The 19,471-nt window shown below is 43.2% G+C and overlaps 1 protein-coding gene across 2 annotated transcripts in view; it reads right to left on the bottom strand.

Annotated features, from left to right (window-relative positions):
* The window catches only part of HSPA12A (heat shock protein family A (Hsp70) member 12A), a 52,461-nt gene extending 35,681 nt beyond the window's left edge, over positions 1-16,780 (bottom strand). Inside the window, exons 1-4 of one of the 2 annotated variants that reach the window (XM_033065714.1) lie at positions 16,699-16,780; positions 4,741-4,891; positions 2,873-2,958; positions 913-1,040 (exon numbers count right to left, since the gene is read on the bottom strand). In XM_033065714.1, the coding sequence (XP_032921605.1) occupies positions 913-1,040; positions 2,873-2,958; positions 4,741-4,756 (230 nt within the window). In that variant the 5' untranslated portion in view covers positions 4,757-4,891; positions 16,699-16,780. Of the gene's footprint in view, positions 1-912; positions 1,041-2,872; positions 2,959-4,740; positions 4,892-15,645; positions 15,905-16,698 lie in introns of those variants that run through there. The other variant, XM_033065715.2, reaches the window with a different exon arrangement.
* Positions 16,781-19,471: the final 2,691 nt, after the last annotated feature.

Below are 19,471 nucleotides of genomic sequence, written 5' to 3'. Positions count from 1 at the left end.
TGACCTTTTCTTCTCAGTGTTACAGCACAGTACCTACTTCTGCAACAGCAAGGTTGTTTAGAAGAACATCTATGGCTGAGCTTTTCATATATACTTTATTTATGTCTAAAATTATCTGTATCTTGCTCTCATTACAATATAGTCATTTTAAATATACTTTAATGAGAATTGAATATGTTTGAAGTTATTTGTAACTTTTTTAAAAAGACTATAAAATATTATAACAATGGTTTGTAGGGCAAACCTTTCAGGTAGCTGCCATAACAGTTTTTGCATTTGTTATTGCAGAGACTTATATTGTGTTGATTTAATCAAGAAATTTAAAAAATTAAATAACCCCTCTCTACATCACAGCATCTAAAGCCTGTCTTTGACACACATATAACACAGGCAGATTTCACATCAAACCTTCATTTTCACATTCATGCCTTCTGATTGCTCATTTCCCAATATCAATGGATCATTATCATAGATTTGATTCAGATTTAATGCCACAAAGCTTAAATCAGCCAAACCAACTCCCAGTGCAAGTAACCAGGCGTTGTACACCCAACTACCCACAGTGTGATTCCAGGGGATGGGCAGCTCCTGGATGCCATGACCCTTAGAAAATCAGTCTCAGAGACAAGGCCATGCTGAATTAACTCCCTGAACAATTCTGAATCCTCAGATTCCTCCTTTCACTCTGTCATCTTGTAAACTCAGCAAAATAAGAGAGGGGATGTGCTCCCATTGACTACTAAAGCAAATCAGAATACAATAAGGTGCAACAAAAAGTCATAACCATGAGAAATCTGCACACTGTTAATGCCAGACAAACCCAGACACTTCAGGCTCCTGCAGAAAATATCTATGGCTACTGCAGGCAACCCATGGTATCACAGTCACAAACCACTGCATTGCAGCCCTTACCTCATTACATGAATACATTCTGGCTCCTTGGTGAAGCTGTAGGCGTAGCCACTGGATGTGGTGCCAAAATCAATAGCCACAACAACAAGAAATAACTGTTCTACAGCATCGTCTGCATCAGAGTCCTTCTGTTAACAGCAGAAGCAAAACAGACACAGGGTCACTGGTCAGAATCATTGGAACCTGTCACAAGTTCTGCTCTGCAAGACCTGCAAATCTCTTCAGTGAAAATGAGCACTTCCTGTAATTAATTTGTGGCTGAAGTTGACACCAGAAAACTGCACGTTCCAATGGAATTGGAAATTCAGTACATGACTCAACATATATGCTAGAGCCTTTTATACCTCATTTTCTAATCAAAGTTTCCTTCATACTCATGTTTTGAATATTTCTTATCCTGTATTATTAAAACTTATGGGTTTGGGGTTTGGTTTTGTTGCTTTTTTTTTCTTAAACTGATCAAGTGAAAAATATGTGCATCAGTGTGATATATTTGGGACTTGGTGGTTTTAGGAGTGAACTATGTCATCAATATGAATATGAAATACTATTCCATTCAAAAACACCAAAATACAGCAGTAAGTTTTATATCCCATGTTATAAAGAAAAATTTATCCAACACTTCTTTAGCCAATGCTACATGCTGCATTCCTCCTGCCTGTGCTAGAATGTGGGAAGCTGTTCAGCTGTTCATCAAATTATGAATTTGAATCCTAGTCCCTGCTTTTTACCTGTAATCCTGCAATCCCTGAAAAGCACAGCCAAGGGCAGTATGCTCCAGACCCTTCACCACCCTTCACCAGCCTTGCTGCCCCAAATCCACCAGGGCTGCTCAGCCTGTACCCCCAGAAACTCTTTGAAGCAATTGTTGTGTTCCACATGGTCACTCTATGGGCAGTGTTCCACCACAGATCTCTGTTAATTCCACACCTCCCACATTTCTACTGCATCCCTGCATTTTCCAAGATCACTCCATATACCTGCTACTTCAAATGGAGAAACAAAAGCAGCAAGTTTTGATCTCCAATTATAAAATACTTGTTCAAATTCTCCTAAAAAAGTTTTCAGCTAGGACAGTGTCTTCCTCAAAGAGTTTAAGGAGCAAATCTAACTGAAATATGATGTAATTCATCAGCATGATAGAAGTAAAAGAGCAATTTCAAGAGTATATAGAGAAAGAAGGCAAAAAGAGCCAAAAACTAAGAGAGAGAGCACTGGAAATCCTGGAGATGGGTTTTTGCACAATTCTGAACTTGAATCAGAAAGCTAAGGCAGAAGGTTGACAAGGATAAAAATGTGTTCTGAACATAATCCCCAGCAATAACATAAAATACACTGTGCATGTACTGTGTCACAATTCATACAGGTGATCTTAAAAAGGGGTGGGACTTAGTTTTAATAGGAGTTTATCAATAAAATTACTACAAGAAATTATAACACACTACCTATGGGACATGCTCTTGGTTCTAAAAGCTTGCAGAAGTGGCTGTGTTCCTTAAGAAATAAAACCTGCTAGTTTTAATTTGAGCTTCTACCTCTCTCTCTCTCAGAGAAGAATCTTTTCTCTGAGAATTTGGGCTTTATTGTTGAGTACCTCATATATCCTTCTTTTTTTTCTGAAAGCAGGACAGCTTTCCAGGGGCTGCCTAAACCAATCAGTGATAAAGACAGGGATTGACTGTGGGAACCCTGAGGATCAAGAAGTCCCTATGTTTGATATAAAAATATGCAGGAGCAAGTCTATGAGTTTAGCAAATGAAAAAACAGCAAAACCAGGATCTCAAGGAAAGGAATCAGAGCTCTGTCAACTCCAGTGAGACCAAAATCTCACCTAATACTATGGATAGCATAAAGGGGATCAGTATGGAGGAAATGGCAACTCTAAAGAAATTATGTCCCACTCAACAGGCAGGAGAAAGTAATGTAAGCATGCAGTATATGTTCAGAGTGCATTTCTTACCACAATGTGTGATGGAGACAGTGGAGTTATTCCAGGGTCTCCCAAACTTTTGGCTGGTGATGAGTAAGCAGATGTGGAAACTGCATCTAAAAGGAAACAAACACCCAGCAGTGTCAGCAAGCAGAATGAGTGGATACAACAGTTACTTTGCATACTGCTAAACTGTTTTCCAGTTGTAAAGAATCTGCTAAAACACAAAGCAAATTCCACAGCTGCCATGTAAAACACATGTTTTGCCTTTAAAGCATGCTAAGACACAACTGCTGTTTCGGTTTTAAAATGTTTGTCTGACCTTCATGACTATTACCAATCTTTTATTACACTGTCATGTACAATCTTAAAAGTCTTCCTAAATATATTCAGAAATCATAGCTGGTACAAGCAGCTTGAGCACCACACACTGCCTAGGACTTAAATGTATGAATGCAGAAACTAAACACAAGCCATGAGATCCAGAAAGGCAGACTCATTTACAAGAAAAGGAGTTGAGAGCAATCGGAGAAAGCAGGAAGAGTAAGCTGCAATTCATCCATCCTGAGCCTTTATTCTGAAACTTTCCCAATACTGTCTCTGTTTTTATCCTTCACTACACTCTGCACTGGAACATCTTGCAGCTGTTAATACTACTGCAGGACAGAATCCAGCTGGGAAAAAGGAAAGCATTATTAACAAGTCATCAAAGAAATATTTCTACCCAGCATACAATACCAAAACTTCATTTAAAGGCACAGACCAAATGAGTGACAAACACTGTAATGCACAATTTTTTATTTTTCATTTTTTAGTTTACATCATTGATGACAGAAAAGGAAATGGCTTAAAACAATTAAGCACTGATGGCTTTAGACAGATTGATATATAATCTGTACTCTTATGAAGAATGCAATAATTTATCAAAATAGAATATAGAAAAGGTACCACACACTCCATCCATGCTCATAATCCTCTCCTCCAAAATTTAAGCCCTGAGCACTTACTGAATTCTCTTCCACAGAATGCAAGCTATAATTAGATGTAAAGCAGAATGATGTAATAGGTCTCTGAACATTAATATTAATAATTAAATAATAAGTAATACATGTCAGTGTATTTTTATCACTTACTTGGATGTATCACACATTTATTCATAGCATGTAATTCCTAGACATGACTGACAATTCAGAGCATCACACCAAGATGACTCTGGAGCTGCTCTCCAAGACCTTAGAATTACTAGGGAAGAATGGTAATCAAGTATGTGTTGGTTCCCAGGGAAGATTCAAAAACCCTGCAGTGGACAAGTATGACATAATTTCCCTGCAGGAAAAAAAATCTTCCTCCAAATCTTAATATTACTCTTGTAACTTCATTTATTTCCTGAAGTTATAACATGCATGTTCAGCCTGATTTTCAGTAGCATTTGCAGAAGCACGGCATTTGCATTTTCTGCATAAGTTCTCCAGGAATATATTAAGTTACTCCTCTTGCAGTGAAGTACAAAAAGTCACAGGTCAAATGCGACAAGCACAGAATCTGCTCGGTTCATTAAGATATCTTTGGAACAGATGCTGTTATCAGCCTCCTTTGTGCAATTTTTTGCCTCTTCATTTTTGCACCAGCAACATGGTATTTTAGAACTGAAGAACATTATTTCAATGCAGAAAAAAAAAAGAAAATTACTAACAAAATACATTCCTTGCATCTTGCTGTCATTCCTGGCTGGATCTGAACCAGGACTTCCTGAGCAGACCAGGACATTACAACACTGACTCAACACCTTGGGAAAACAGCACTTTACCCACACTCAGGATGCTGAGCTGAAGCACAAAATGCAGACATCAAACCATGTGTTTTCAGTGTTTCACTCTGCCTCTAGCTCTTTTGGTTACCTGTTTCGGCACTCATGTTTCAGAGATGTGCTGGAGCAGCTCCAGAGGCCACAGAGATGATCAGAGGGCTGCAACACCTCTGCTCTGGAGACAGGCTGGCAGAGAAGGCTCCAGGGAGACCTCAGTGCACCTTCCAGGACCTAAGGGAGACCTACAAAAGAGTCAGAGAAGGGCATTGTACGAGGGCATGTAACAACAGGACAAAGGCTTTAAAATGAAAAAGGGCAGATTTCCATTAGACATCAGGATGAAATTCTTCACTGTGCCAGTGGAGACGCACTGGCACAGAGTGCCTAGAGAAGCTGTGGGTGCCCCATCCCTGCCAGTGCCCAAAGCCAGGCTGGATGGGGCTTGGACCAGCCTGGCATAGTGGAAGGTGTCCCTGCCCATGGCAGGGAGCTGAAACAAGATGATCTTTAAGGTCCTTTCCAACCCCACAAACTATTCTGTGTTTCTAAGATGCATTTTCCAACCTGTCTTCAGCTATCAGCCTTGAAAAGTTATTTATACCTCTGTGTGCAACTCAGAAAATTCTGTGTGACAGGATACACATTTTTGTATCTCAGAGAGCAGTGAATAAATATCCAGAGCAACACTGACATCCATCCAATGAAACCACTGACTTGGGTGGTGTCCTACCAAGAACTGATTCAAGGTAATTAATAAAAAAGACCCTTCCCAACCCATGACTATCCTGCACTGCATTCATGGTTCCTCCTGCAAACACCTAGCTAAATAAAATAATTCTACAAGGCATCGTGGATCTAATGCCAAAACTGGGAAATAACTGTTAAAAGCAATTGAAATTAGGATGTTTGTAACATTATACAATCTACCCCATCTGAACTGCAAGGTGTTAAAACGTATTTGTCCATGTGGGAGCTTTCATATTTTGTTGAGTTAGTGTTTCCGTGGTGAAAAAAATGTGCATGTGCAACAATTTTTACAGCTGTGCTCTGAAGAGCAGTAAATGCATGGATATTCCAGCATCTTTAAAAATCCCTTATCTCTAAAGCACTGTGATTGGTTGATCTGACAGAAACAAAAGCATCTGTTCCAAGCCAGAGAATGGGAAAAGGATTGCAAGGAACCTGATTTGCAATCACAAAATTGAAAAATGGTGCCTAGACTGTCCTGGATGGGATCAGAGGTTTTGGAACAGTTCTTAAAAGCAGAATGACTTAGAATGACTTATTATGGCTTCTGCAGCAGAAAAACATAATCAAGTAATGTTCTACATAGCTCAAGTTCCAGCTTTATCTCTGTGTTTACTAAGGATCTTTATCTCTGTCAAACTACATCCTATGACAAAAACACAGGTAAACAGTATGCTTTAAATAAACATTGAAATTCTTGCCAATTTAAAAACCAAATTAAATGGAGGAACCTGATTTAGAATCCAAATTAAATAAGTCCTCAAACATACCAGCATTTAAAGCAGTCTTCCAAATAAGATCTAAACTTCTTGAATAAAAATTCTTGTATTTACCTCTGATATGAGTATTAACCTGGAATATGGCTTGGGTAATTTCAATAAATGTGTACAGACTAAACTTGAACAAATGAGGATTTCTGACTTTAGTCCTAACCTAAGCAATTGCCAAAGAACATCTTGTGCACTTTTAAGGTGATCAGAAGCTGAAGGGAAAAGAGAGAAGGTTCCCATTTTCAGACTTTGGAGGTTTTTTTAACAATTCAAAGGACCCTGATTTGCAGATTCCCAAACAATTCAGAATTGGTGAAATCATGAGATCAGAAGATATTGTATTAATAATGAAATCATGTCCATTATCACATTAGCTCAAATTGCTGGTTTAGCAGATTTCATTTAAATTATTCCTTCTTTTCATCTAAACAGATGCAAGAGTTTTTTCTGTGGTTTCCTGCAATGCCTAATCTGTTTAGCTCTTTCAGTCTTTCAGTAAATGATTCTAGATTGTAGATTTTGACAAAATGCAATGAAGGATTAACCTTTAAGTGTCAAAGAATGCAGACTAAAAGCAAAGGCCAGAACATTTGTAAAAACTTTGTTGATGCAGTGTGGATATTTCACTAACTGTGTGTTCAGCTGAATCTGATTTTCTGACAGATCTGGAGAGCAGGACCAAGCTCATTATTTAATTAGAAAGATCAGTTAATGGCAGCTGGAAGGCCATCAGTCTGTTCTGAATATTTGAGAGCCCCTGCCACACATTCCTGTTCAGGACTGGATAAATGAACTTTAGGGAACTACTAAAAAAGCCAGACATGGACCAATACAGTCTCAGATAATCAGTTCCAAGTCACCTTTAGAGAAGGGTGACTGCTGGACCTCCCAGTCACAAGCCATAAGGTGGTACTCAAACAAACTAACAAAAAAATTCAGCAGCCACACAAAATCTTCTCTATTAAATATTTCATCTGTATACAATTCAGCTCCATAAGCCATCAGTAAAATTTTCTGCTTCACATATTATGGAACTTGTTCATCTCCCCAGCGAAGCAGATGCCAGAGCAGTGATTCTGTCCAACAGAAGGTTCCCTGCAACCCAAATGCCATAAACAATGGATAAGCTAAAGTGGGTTTTCTCCAGTTAGAATTATCAGGACAAGTAAATCAGGAACCTGGGATCAGGGTGTGGGGCTTTGCAGCATAATGCCCAGAAATGCTGTCACACCAGGGAAGGGGGGACATTTCTGAACGTGCCTCATGTCACCAGCTCTGTGTGTGGAAAAGAAACAAATTTTTAAGGAAGAAGAATAAGGATTCAAGCCCCAAGTCTGCCATCAGAAACCATTTCAGGCACATTCTGCACTACTTTAGAGCAGGAGCTGCACTTTCCAAACCTTCCCAGACCTCACTCCCATGTGACTGGATCTCTCCCCTGCAGCTCTTTCACAAATCAAAGAAAAAGCAAAGGGGCATCTCAATGGTATCACCTCTGTAAGAACATGCCTCAACACCAGTGTGTGTTATATCCCAACCAACACAAGTTAATTTATATTTCTATCCTGACAGAGTGGCCACAAACCCAACACACACTCTTCCCACAGTTTTCTGAATCAACAACAGGATCAAGACCATTCCCCATTTCCAATCATAGTTCCATTATTTTAATAAGTGCTTTCACAACACAGACACCAGTGGGTCCCAGCACAGCCTTTTCCAGGCTCTCCCAAACTCCCAGCTGAGAATGGCTGCAGGACACCACCCTGGCTCAAAAGAGCTGCAATAACTCTTTTTCATTTGTGTAATGCACATCCACTGTTCCAAATGCCAAATCACCTGAGTGCTCAGCTATTTGTAGCTGATGAACCAGGTGCACAGGGGAAGTTGGGATGCATTAAACCTACTAAAAATGTCACTATTGCAGCTGATCCTTGTGGCTCCAATAAACCCATGTTAACTGAATTCACCATGGACACATGGAACATTTCACAAATCAAACACCTGCACACATCTCTGGCCACTTTCCTGGAATTTCCAGCCATCCAGCATGTGGTAAAAGAGACTGCTGCTATGTGTGTATACACTGCTCTGCTCTCAGTCAGGTTGCTGGTAATAACAAAATCTTAGCCAAATTCTTTATTTCCCATTCAGGCACTATATCTGGATTTAAAATTTAGGAAAAAAGAAGGGGAAAAAAAACGGAAAAAGGAGGATGTATTGAACCAAACATAGGAAACAAAAGAATTGAATAAACCCACTATTTTTCATTGAAACGATTATAACCTTTTGAGCATCAAAATAATTTTGACACAAGCAAACCTTCCTAATGTTGTTTGCAAAAGAAAAGAAGGGTTTACCATATTGCTATTAGCTGGCAACTGCTGCAGAGATGAAGAAAACCTTGTTCAGCTTTTCCTGTTGCTGAGATTTTCCTTTGCATTAAGAACAAAATGTCAGAGCTTCCAAATGTAACGTGACAACCTAGAGCATTTTACTGTAAATACAAAGATGGCCTTTTAAAACAATTACAGAACAATAAAAAAAAGAGATGGAGGGAAGCAAATAAAAAAAAATCATAAAACATTCTTATGCATAATAAAAAGATCCCATATTTCATATCAGAAGAACCTTCTGTTTCTACTGAAACCAATGGCACCACTGTTATGACCATCAGTGGAATTAGAGTTCTTTGTTTTAAAATGCCAGTAGGCATCCAGCTGGTTTGCTGAAGACAGCAGTACACTTCTCTCCCATGAATACAGCCATAGCTAATCTCTGATACAAATCCAAGTTTCCTGATACCCTTTCATAATATCTGAAGAATTGGAGTTCATTGCATTGATACTAATTAGAGCACAAGGATTTCCTAAGTAAAAAAAAAAAAATAATCTCCCAATACTTTCATAAAACTCTAAAAATAAGTCATGTTTGTCATTACAACTTTGGCCTTTTCCATGTATTGCTTTTATATTGTCTCCCATCACGATTATGCTTTCACTAGAGGAATTACACTTTTACTACACTATAAATACCCTAAGGTAACTTCAGGATTTTACCATTATTGTTAAGAGTATCAACAAACAACCCTAGTTTCATCCTATCACTCACCCTGTGGACAATATTCATTTTCCTGAGCCTCAGCAGCAAAGGGAGACCAAAAGACGCCACCAATTTTTGTGAACTTAAGTTGAGATGAAAGAAACACACGAGAACTCACAACAACCTTCTGAAAATGCCACATGGGTTATGCTCACTTCTCCTCTACTTGACAGGACATAGGCTAAAGTACTTTACCTGCATTTGACCTGAGCTCAGTAATGCTTGGTAGGATGGACTAAAGCTGAGCAATCACACTTCCCTGCTCACCAGGTCTGTAGTGCCCCAGCAGATCCTCACCAACAGCTCAGTCTGCCTTCAACTCAAACCCTTCCACTACCCACACCCTAAGGTCTCAAATCCAGCTCCACCCTGAGAGTTTTCCAGATTCTGTGATCAGTCCTTTTTCCCTCCCCCATGCCCTGATGTAAGTCCAGTGTGCTCAAACCTGCTCATGGGGTATGGGGATCTCACCAGGAATGCCCTGCAGTGATCCCTCTCTTCCCACATTCCAGCTCTTCCACAGCCATGCACTACTGCCAGGAGAGACAACTCTGATCCTGCTTTACCTGTTGCAAAAGGCAGGCAACATGTTGTCCTAAAGGTGGGTTAACAACTCATCTGCCAGCTGAGAGGGGTCAAAGACAATTTCTGTGATCTTCCTAAATATTCCCCAACACAGTTCTGTAGGACACACCTTCAGTGCACACTAACTGAACTTCTCTTCCTTCAACAAGCTCCTCTCTGAACCTGCTCCCTTCACTCTTCCTTGCCCCGTTTGCCTCTGAGCAAGAATTGTCTTCCTGGATCTCTCACCTCCTCCCTCGCTGCTTCCAGGAACACGTAAGGAACAGAAAACAAAACACAAGTTGTACAGAACTCAGGTCCTGTGAAAATATACCTTCTGGAAAAGGCTTCCTGCTGCCTCTCCTTCATCATCATCCCTGTCCTCATCTACCTCCTCTGCTTGGCTCACTGCAAGGTTGTCAGGAATGGCACTACTGAGATTATGCTCTAATTCCCAGGACCACACTCATAAAACAGAACATTTGTGATGTTAATCACTCTCTTTGAGAAAAACATCATTTCCCAGCTCAGGCTGGACAGGTTCACTGCCTTTTAAAAAAATAAGATCAAAAAATAAAAAATAAGATCAAAATATTACAGCATAAACCCCTGTTTTACTACAAGTTTCTATTTAAGAACCATCTCAAGATGCAATTGCATCCTGAAAAGAATGCAATCCTACCTTCCTCAATCAAGATATTCAAAGGAACATTACTCAAAGAATGTTCAGCTTTTCAGACTATGCATCCAGTACACAGAATAAGAACATTTGAGGGGCATTTGTTTGCTTAGAAGGCAAAAAGGTTATTTAGTTTTTGAGCACTCCTAGATTTAAAGAGTATCTTGCAGTGCATCAAGCTGGATGAATGTAGTGACACCTTTTTCTTAAAAAATGAATCCGGAAAAAAATTTGAATATGCTTGTCTTCATTTTGACAATCTTCTGGAAGGCTTAACATGATTCACACATTTACAGTCTTGACAAGAGAAAACCAACCACTCTCATCAATTTACAGGAAAAACAAAAAAGGATAAGCAGGGGGCAGGGTAAAAAGAAAAGCCAAACTAGAACTGCCATTACTTGTAGTAGTCAGCATGATTGATGCTGTATTTAAATCCCTTCATATTCTTCAAGACTATTAAACCCAATTTTGTTCAAAGATGGAAAACTAAAAGAATAGTAACTGTGACAAAACTGCAAAAATTGGTATCACATTTGACAAGTCATTAGCAAACTCATCCATGAAACCATAGTCTATGGCTACTGGTTTAGCTTCTGAGCAACATTTCATTGCTATATCAAAAACCAGATTTTCTTTCTATTTGATGGTCTTGAAAAAACACAGTTACCAGGCTTAAAGGAAAGCTTAAAGAAAAAATACCTTATGAGAAAAGAAGACATTACCTGATTAGTACTAGTAGAGTAGATCACAAAATCAAGCCACCACCAACCAAAATCCACTTTTCAGAGGTTTTTATACTAACACCCAGGGTTGCATTTAAATGCCAGGATGGTTCATCCACAGAGACCACCGTGACCAGCCAGAAAACCAACTGCAAATTTCCACTGCCACAATGACAAGCCCCTGCCACAACCTTCAAAGGGGTCCCTGTGGCTAAAATCATAACAGGAGTGCAGCTGAGTAAGCAAGAGAGCTCCTACAAAAGGTTGGTTTTTGAATGCAGCACTTCCACAGTGACAATGCTGAAAGCTTTTGTAAATGGCATGCCCTGCCATTCTGATTACTGAGAGTGCTCCACTCAGGTATCCATGGAAACTTGAGAAATAGATGTTAAATTTGTTGGATCTGTTTGGCACCAGGGAATGGGACTAGTTGCCAGTCAGCCCAGTCCAACCACAGGTATTTTGATCCTTAATCATGGGGATGGAATCAAGAGTCCTCAATTGATGATGAAACTGTGTGAAATGGTCACATTTACAAAACAATGACAAAAGGAGGAGGCAAGGATGTACTGAAGAACTTTTATTTTAATGGTGTTATTATCTCTTGAGAGAGAAGAATATCCCCATCCCTGTAAAGAAGAAAGAGACACCCAAATACTCTTCCAACGTCACAGGGAACAGGGGGAAAAAGAAAGCATGCACAGAATGCACAGAATCTCATGGATATGGAGTACACAGGACTGTAAAACCCTTTGAAAGAAACTGCTTCAAACCTAGAGACTGGTCCTGAACAGCCCTGAGAATTAGAGATGTATCCAGAAATGGACAAACTGAAGTTGTATTCCCAGATTATTCCCTCTGGGAGAAGGAAGTAGCAGAGGGAGAATAACTTATCTCTGCTTCCTTCCCCAAGGAAACTAGAGCAGGTTGGGCAGGCTCCTGCTATAGGAACTGATTTTCTTCACAGAGAGAATGTGGATTAACTCCCTTAGATGACATGGAATTGCTATTATTGAACTACACTCACATCCACACTTTTCTGGACTCCAACTGGTAATGATTACCAGAAATCTCTCTCAGTATTCCTCAGGAACTGCATCTGCAGAGCACAGTCTGAGAGTGTTGAGTTAAAAGCTGACAGCAAAATCCTCGCCAGGTCTCCCATTCTTGCAAATGTAGGTGCCCTTGGAACTGATCCATGTGCCTAGAGTGTGCAAATCTGTAACAGAGCTCCAGATCTGGGCCAGGGAGCACCCAGTGACTCACAGGGGAGTGGAGAGCAGTGAGCCAGGGCTGGGGAGCACCAGCACAGCTCACAGAGCCACTCTGCTGTCCTTGACACACCCTCCTGCAGCCCTGAGTGAAGAACAAAGGCATTCTAGGCTTTCTGGCCATCATATTCTGAGGAGTTTTGTTTATTTATTTGCTTACTTCTTAGAACTGAACGTGTTTTCCTCTTCATTTACATGAAAACGTTTCTCAAATCCCTCTGAGACAGCCTTTGCAGGAATTTCCTGTTTTAATACTGATTACTGACACAGATCACCACTGCCACACTAATTTTAAAACACTGTAAAGTTACTGTTTTAATAGCAACTATGGCAAAATTTTAAACTTGCATTTATTTATTTTAAATGCATATCACTGTGATTCTTAACAGCACAGCACATGGGCCAGAGCTGACACATTCTGAATAATGAGAGCTGTGGAATGTTCTTTCAATATCAAAAACATGCCTGGTCACTGAGGAAAGGCAGATTGGATGTAATGACCCAGCAGCCAGGACACTTGTCACAGCGAGGAAGATGAAGCCTGCAGATCTGTCACAGGCACTTCAGATCACCAGGCTCAGCCCTGGCAGCAGCATTCCCTCAGTGCAACACCAACATCTGTGACCTTACAGCACCAAACAGCTGCACACTCTGCAGAGCAACATCTGTGAAGCAAGTGCACCATTCACAGCCACAGCCCATGGACTTGAGAGCTCACCCCTGAAGCATCTCCAAGTCCTCCTGGCACCTCTCACCACTGCAGAAACATCAACCTGATGCAACCTGGAGCTTCACTCATCCTTGTTTTCAACCAGCTGTTTAATAGAAACGTGACAAGTGCCATACAGAAAGTGAGTAATTAAGTAAGAAGTTATCTATGGGTGGACAAAGATTTCACTAAAGCTGCATAAGGAAAATAACAACAGCTTAAGGAAATATCAACACTTCAGGGAAATTTTAAAAGGAATAGATGCAAACTCCCCCAAAAGGTCACGTTGCTTCATACCAAATTAAGGTCATGTCTGTTCTCATTCTCCTAATTGAAAGTAGCATTGTTTCGTGCATTGTTTTTTATTCCTTTCACATTCTCCATTATCATGTACTGGGAGCCAGCACAGCTTCTTTAAATATAAAAAAAGCCAATTTGCTTCTTCACAATACCTACAGACTAAAACAGCCACAGGGAGAAGTTTCTAAAACCATAAATGGTGTGCTCTTTGAAGTCAAATACTTGTGAAATCCCATCTGACACATTGTCAAAAGGCAGAACCAATTCAGGTAGAGAAAACTGACACAATGGGACACTTTCAATACTATTGTTTTAAAGTAAAAAGTATATTCTTAAGATTTTTTAAAGAAAGGGATGGTTGCTTTGTGCATTTATAGAGAGAACAGGTGAAATCTTAGTACAGGGGAGCAAAAAGGAATTAATCCCCTGGAACATCTTAGAAGAATAAGTACGTAACTGGAAATTTTAAAATATTTGACCAGATTTGTAACTTTAAAAGGAAAAAAAAAATAAATCTGGACTTAATTGAAGGGGCCTAAAAACTTTCAACTGCATTGCCATGAAAGTGGGAGAAGTTGGCCATGGCAGGACACATCAACTCAGCCAACAAAAGGTGCATTTGGCAGAAAAAAGCACAAGATGAGACACCAGTCAAGTCCCATATAACCCCCACCACCAGTGGCACAGTCAGAAAGCAAAACCTATCCTAAACCCTGACATGTTCATGAAGGGATCAGGTCTTTTACAGCTGAGGCAGCATTCTGGTCTTGCTGCACAGAACTGGCCACCCAGAGGCTGCTCTGCCTTGAGCTGACATCCAAGGCTGCAGCATCCTCTTCCAGCTCCTGGTGACAGCTGCATTCGAGAGAAACCCTGGTCACTCCCTGTGGACCAGGACAAAGCCCCTTTACAGATGCAGAAATGCATCAGCTGAAAATGCCTCTGGACAGAACAGACCTCTTGGGGCCTCTCCACAGCTGACTGAAGCTTTGGGGAGACTTTGCAGGCATAGAGCAGGGCAGATCTGTTGAACACCAACTGCTGTCCCCATGGGAATGAACTAAACGTTCTGAAATTTTACAGGGTGCCTATCATAAAGGAAAACTTGTCAGCTCAACCAGCATCACCCAATTACAAGCCAAAGGCTTTAAAAATGCCAAAAATCAGTATAATTAGAAGCTTTACATGCAATAGCTCCCGGGTATGAACAATTTCACTAAGCAAGCTGCAGATACCGCAGTGCTGTGCTAAGTGAAGCTATAAAGATGATGGGCAGGCACTGCATACAGCATTCAGCTATTTTACATACAGACATTTCTTTTACACATTGTACAGTGCTGCAAGAAGTGGCTGCAGCTTCAATACTGTCAATGTAACACACACTAAATCACAGCCCATCCCTGAAGCCTTTTTTTCCTCTGACAGCCTCAGCATTCCAGTGCATGGAAAGAACATAAAGATTTCTGGCATCACAAATCATTGCTTTACTACCTGGTCTTCTGTCTTCTAACCAAACCCCTCCTGCACAGATTGTCCCTGTGTCACAAGTTACTTCATTTCAGTATTGCATTGCACCAACCTTGCAACTCAGCAGAAAACAAAACGTGATACCCTGTCATCTGCAAGACAAATCAATCTGTCAGTCTATTCTTCCCTTTGTCAGCTGCATGCTAGAAAATTGTTACAGGTTACTTCAAACCAAGCAGACATTTGAGACTTCATTTAAGAAGCACTGAGAAAACATTTAGATGTGGTGATGGGGAAGAACCCAGCAGAGCATCCTGAAGATTCAACTATTTTCTAAGTAGTGCTTTCTGGTTTAGTTTGGGGTTTTTTAATGCACACTTTATGACTCTTTTATTCCATTTACACTGAAATTAAGCTATGTCACTTGAAATGTTCCCCAAACCCTACTATAACCAAACTTAGAAGGTTAAGTTTCCCCATACATTTCTGCTCAGCATTGGTTTCCTGAAGCCTTTGCAGCATGCAGTGAGGAAGAAGGCATGGAGAGATCGAATGAGATCAGGCTGAGTCTGCATTTCCCTTAGGGTTATTCACCCATATCATTTGTATCCTAGGAACCCTCTTCCCTCCCCCAGCTCCGTTCCCACACAAGCAGAGACCACCAGGCACGGTGTAACCCCGAAGGGATCGAACCCACAGCATCCTTGGTTCAGGCGAAACAAGATTCAGCTCAGCTCGAGTCAAGTTTGCAGAATCGGAGATGTTTTACCCCTTAACGTGGTAAAACGGCCCCGGAGGGGGATCCCCCACCCCTACACCTCGCTGGGGCTCCCTGGTCCCCGGGGCTCGCCAGGATGCTCAGGCAGGCTCAGCCCACGCAGCGCTGTCTCTCCCACCCGGCTGCCAGGTCTTTCTTTTCCAGTACACACACAGGGGTGCTGCCTCTATGCCAGCAGCCGAGCTCCAGTCCCAGCCCTCCTCCCTGCGGCCGCTCAGGGGAGGGAGAGACCCCGACCCGCGGGGAGAGCGGAGCCACAAAGGCCGGGCCGGCGGGGATGCCGCGCCCGCCGCAGCGCCCGGCGCCGGGCAGGGCGCCCGCCCCGCCTCGCCCCCGCCCGGCCCAGCGCCGCATTGTTCGGTCACCTGGGTCCCCCCGCGGTGCGGCACCGGCTCCCCGGGGACCGCCCGCGATGGAGGAGCGGCCGGCGGGCGGGGGTTCCGCGGGCCGAGCTCCGCACCGAGCTCCGCTCCGCAGAGAGCCCCGCTCCCCACCGGGCCAAGCTCCGCACCGCGCTCCCCACCGGACTGCGCTACGCACCGAGCCGCGCTCTGCGCCGAGCAGTGCTCTGCATCGCGCCAAGCTCCGCACCGGGCCAAGCTCCCCCATCAGTCCCCGCTCCGCACCGCGCTGCGCTCCGCACCCGCACCGAGCAGCACTCCGCATCCCACCGCGCCCCGCTCCGCACCGCGCAGCGCTCCGCATCCCGCTGCGCTCCGCACCGCCGCCGCCAGCCCGGCCCGCGGGGCATCCCCCCGAGCCGCGGCACCGCGGGGCCCTGCCCTGCCCCGCCCCGCCCGCCGGCCACAGCCGGGACATTGTGTGTCGCCTCCCGCCTCCTCCTGCTCCGGACGGGGCTCCCTCCGGTTCCCGATGGGTTCCCCGTAAGCCGCGCCCGCGGGGGCAGCGCTCCTGCATTGCGGCGGGGCCCCCTCACCTGCGGCACCGCTCTCCGCCTGCGGCATGGCCCGGTGCCGCCGCGCTCGCCGGGGCACGGGCCGGCGGCGGAGCTGCTGCCCAGCCGGGGGAGGCTCCGCTGTGGCTCAGCCCCGCCCCGCCGCGCCTTCCTGCCGGTGCGGAGCGAGGCGCAGCGCCCGGCGCTGTCGGGCTGGCTGCCCGCGCCGGCTGCGGGGCTGCGCCGCCCCTCCCCGCCCGCTCCCGCAGCCGCACAAGGAGCGCACCGGCGGGGGGGCCGCTCGAGGGGGGCCGGCCCCACATGCGGATTTCACGGCCACTGAAGCGGAAACCCCTCGGCGGTGACAGCCAGAGAAAGGGACCCCTCTCTGCGGGCGGAGTGACACCCCGGCTCAGCCCCATGCGCCGGCCAAGGGTGCTGGAGTCCTGCGGAGACGGAGCGTGAGAAGGCTGCCAGGGTTACCCCGGCTGTTCCCCGGGTGTCAGGGGACAGTCAGCAATCATGGACATCATGTGTTACGGGGTGGCTTATACGGCGTGGTATTCCTTATATTTGTCTTCGAAGTGAACTCTCCCGCATGGTTCTGCAGTGCTGTCAGGCCAAGAACTTCGTGCTTCCAGTGATTTTCAGCTACTTCTCTCCAGGACCTGGGAGAGAGACACCTCTACTGTCACTTGATCCATGATGAAGTTTAAGAGTTTTACAAACTAAGTAAGAAGCCATTGCAAACACAAGAGAATAAAAATAAGGCTTGTATCCTCCCATGAACAATCCTGAACCCAGAAAAGGTTTTTCCTCTTGTCCACTCGTGCTTCATGGTGTAATTCTCCTTTACTTTCCAGCCTCAGCCATTCATACTTTGAAAGCAGTGCTAGCATTTGACATGAAATAAATAATGGCATTCACTCCAGGCACAGCCTCAGCTCCTTGCTGACTCCTGGGCTCAGGAGGTCACTGATACTCATGGCAGTGTAAAATCTCCCAAAGTTCTCCCAAGTCCCCTCCCCAAAGCTTTGCTCACACAAGGTGGGATCCCTGTGAAACCCCTGAGGACCAGGGAATTTTGAAGCAAAGCCCCTGACAGTGCAGGTGTTTGCTCAGCACCTCCCTCCGTTTGTTCCCTGGTTTCTTGCTCTCATGGCATTTGCTCCGTTCCCTGTAAGCTTTATCACCTCTGCAGCCCCAAGGTGTGGCACAAAAGTTAAAGCAGTAAATTCCTCCACATCTGCACACCTGACTCAAAAGCCTTCACACTGTACACCCTTAAAAGACTGTCTTACCCTGAAATCCAGGGAAAATCTCATTTCTCCACCTCCCAAAATCCGCTGCACAAAGGGATTTTCTGAACTACTGAGGAGGAGAGAGGGAAGGAGCACACTGGGATGGTGGGACAGCAGCTCATTCCTCTGCTCACGGAGTAACCTTCTGGTTTTGGGGACACTCAGTAACGTGGGGATCCCTCCTGCAGCCTCCAAAGCCGGGCAGTGGGACAGAGGGCACTGGAATTGCCGCTTCCTGCTCTTCCCTCAGCTCCACGCCAGGCAACAAAGGGGAACATCTGGCCAAGAGTCAGCTTTAATTACCTATTCAGAGTCAGGCTGAATATTTATGCTGTCATTAAACAGCCTCGGAAATAAGAAACCAAACAACTCTAATACTTGGTTTCCTGACAAGAGACTTAAATAGCAGAAACTTTTGCTTCAGATTAAATGCACTTCAATAGCAATTAATGCTAGGCTTTAAACATCTATTGAGGTAATTAACAAAGGCTGAGGGAAAGAAAAGAAGCAACCAAGAAACTCGTAAACACATATCCAAATCATCGACTTTCTGGGAAAAAACATATAGTACTCAGGCTAGTTTTTCATGTTCCATCAAGCAACAGGACAACACACAAAAATAACATTTTCTGGGTGCAGACATCTTTCCGAATGCCACGGCAGTGACTACATTTTTCAATATCAAGCCAGGTTGCCTAAGCTACACACTCATCTGTAGGTGTTTTGAATAATGCAGAAGGAGAATATTTGAAGGCATGTGACTGACTGCTAGTTTCAGAAATTAGGCCCTTTTCCAGAGAGTTAGTATGTCCTTTTAAATCCTAATGAGATGAACCACATGAAAAAAAAAAAAAAAAAAACTAAACAAAACAAAAAACCCACACATGTGTAGTAAAATTAGATTCTCAATCTGAAATACAAAGTTAAGAACTAAAGCCCCTTAAATTTAATTTTGTTTTATAAAGGCAAAAAATAATAGAAAAATAAATTATAGAATAATACAATATTGCATTTTTTTTCTCTTGTCATCTCTCTCTGCCTTGGAAATAAAAAAATAAACACATTTAATGTGAAAGACTTTATGAAAAGGTCTCAAGTGAGCCTGCTCTGGGGCTGAAGAGGCTTCATTTTTGTTTCTTACTCGATAGGAAGTTTGTCATTCTTATGGTCATTTTGCAAGGTTGTTTCCAAGGAATCCATGGTTTTAAAGGTTATCCTATAAGCATCACAGAAAAGGAGTCAAAATATCGTGATCAAAATGTAGAAATGGATGGTCAAATTTTGAAAAGGATGCCACAAGTAGGCATCTGCATCGTCTGAACACCTGTCCTTACAAACCTTAGCTTGTCCCTTGCTCAAGAGTCAGTTTTAGAGTGGGTCTGCAAAGAATTTCTTTCCTTCTCAGGGAACTGACATCAGCTGTCTTAGTGCACTCCAGGGGAGCAGCAGCAGAAAGGAAGAACCTTTTTTGACCCTGAAACATCAAAGTGGTTTTGTGTCAGACAACCAAGTGT

The sequence above is a fragment of the Catharus ustulatus genome, chromosome 8, assembly GCF_009819885.2.
Source record: "Catharus ustulatus isolate bCatUst1 chromosome 8, bCatUst1.pri.v2, whole genome shotgun sequence".
In the NCBI taxonomy this organism is placed as follows: Eukaryota; Metazoa; Chordata; class Aves; order Passeriformes; family Turdidae; genus Catharus; species Catharus ustulatus.
Note: the sequence above shows the minus strand (reverse complement) of the source record. Positions and strands in the feature narration are given on the sequence as shown.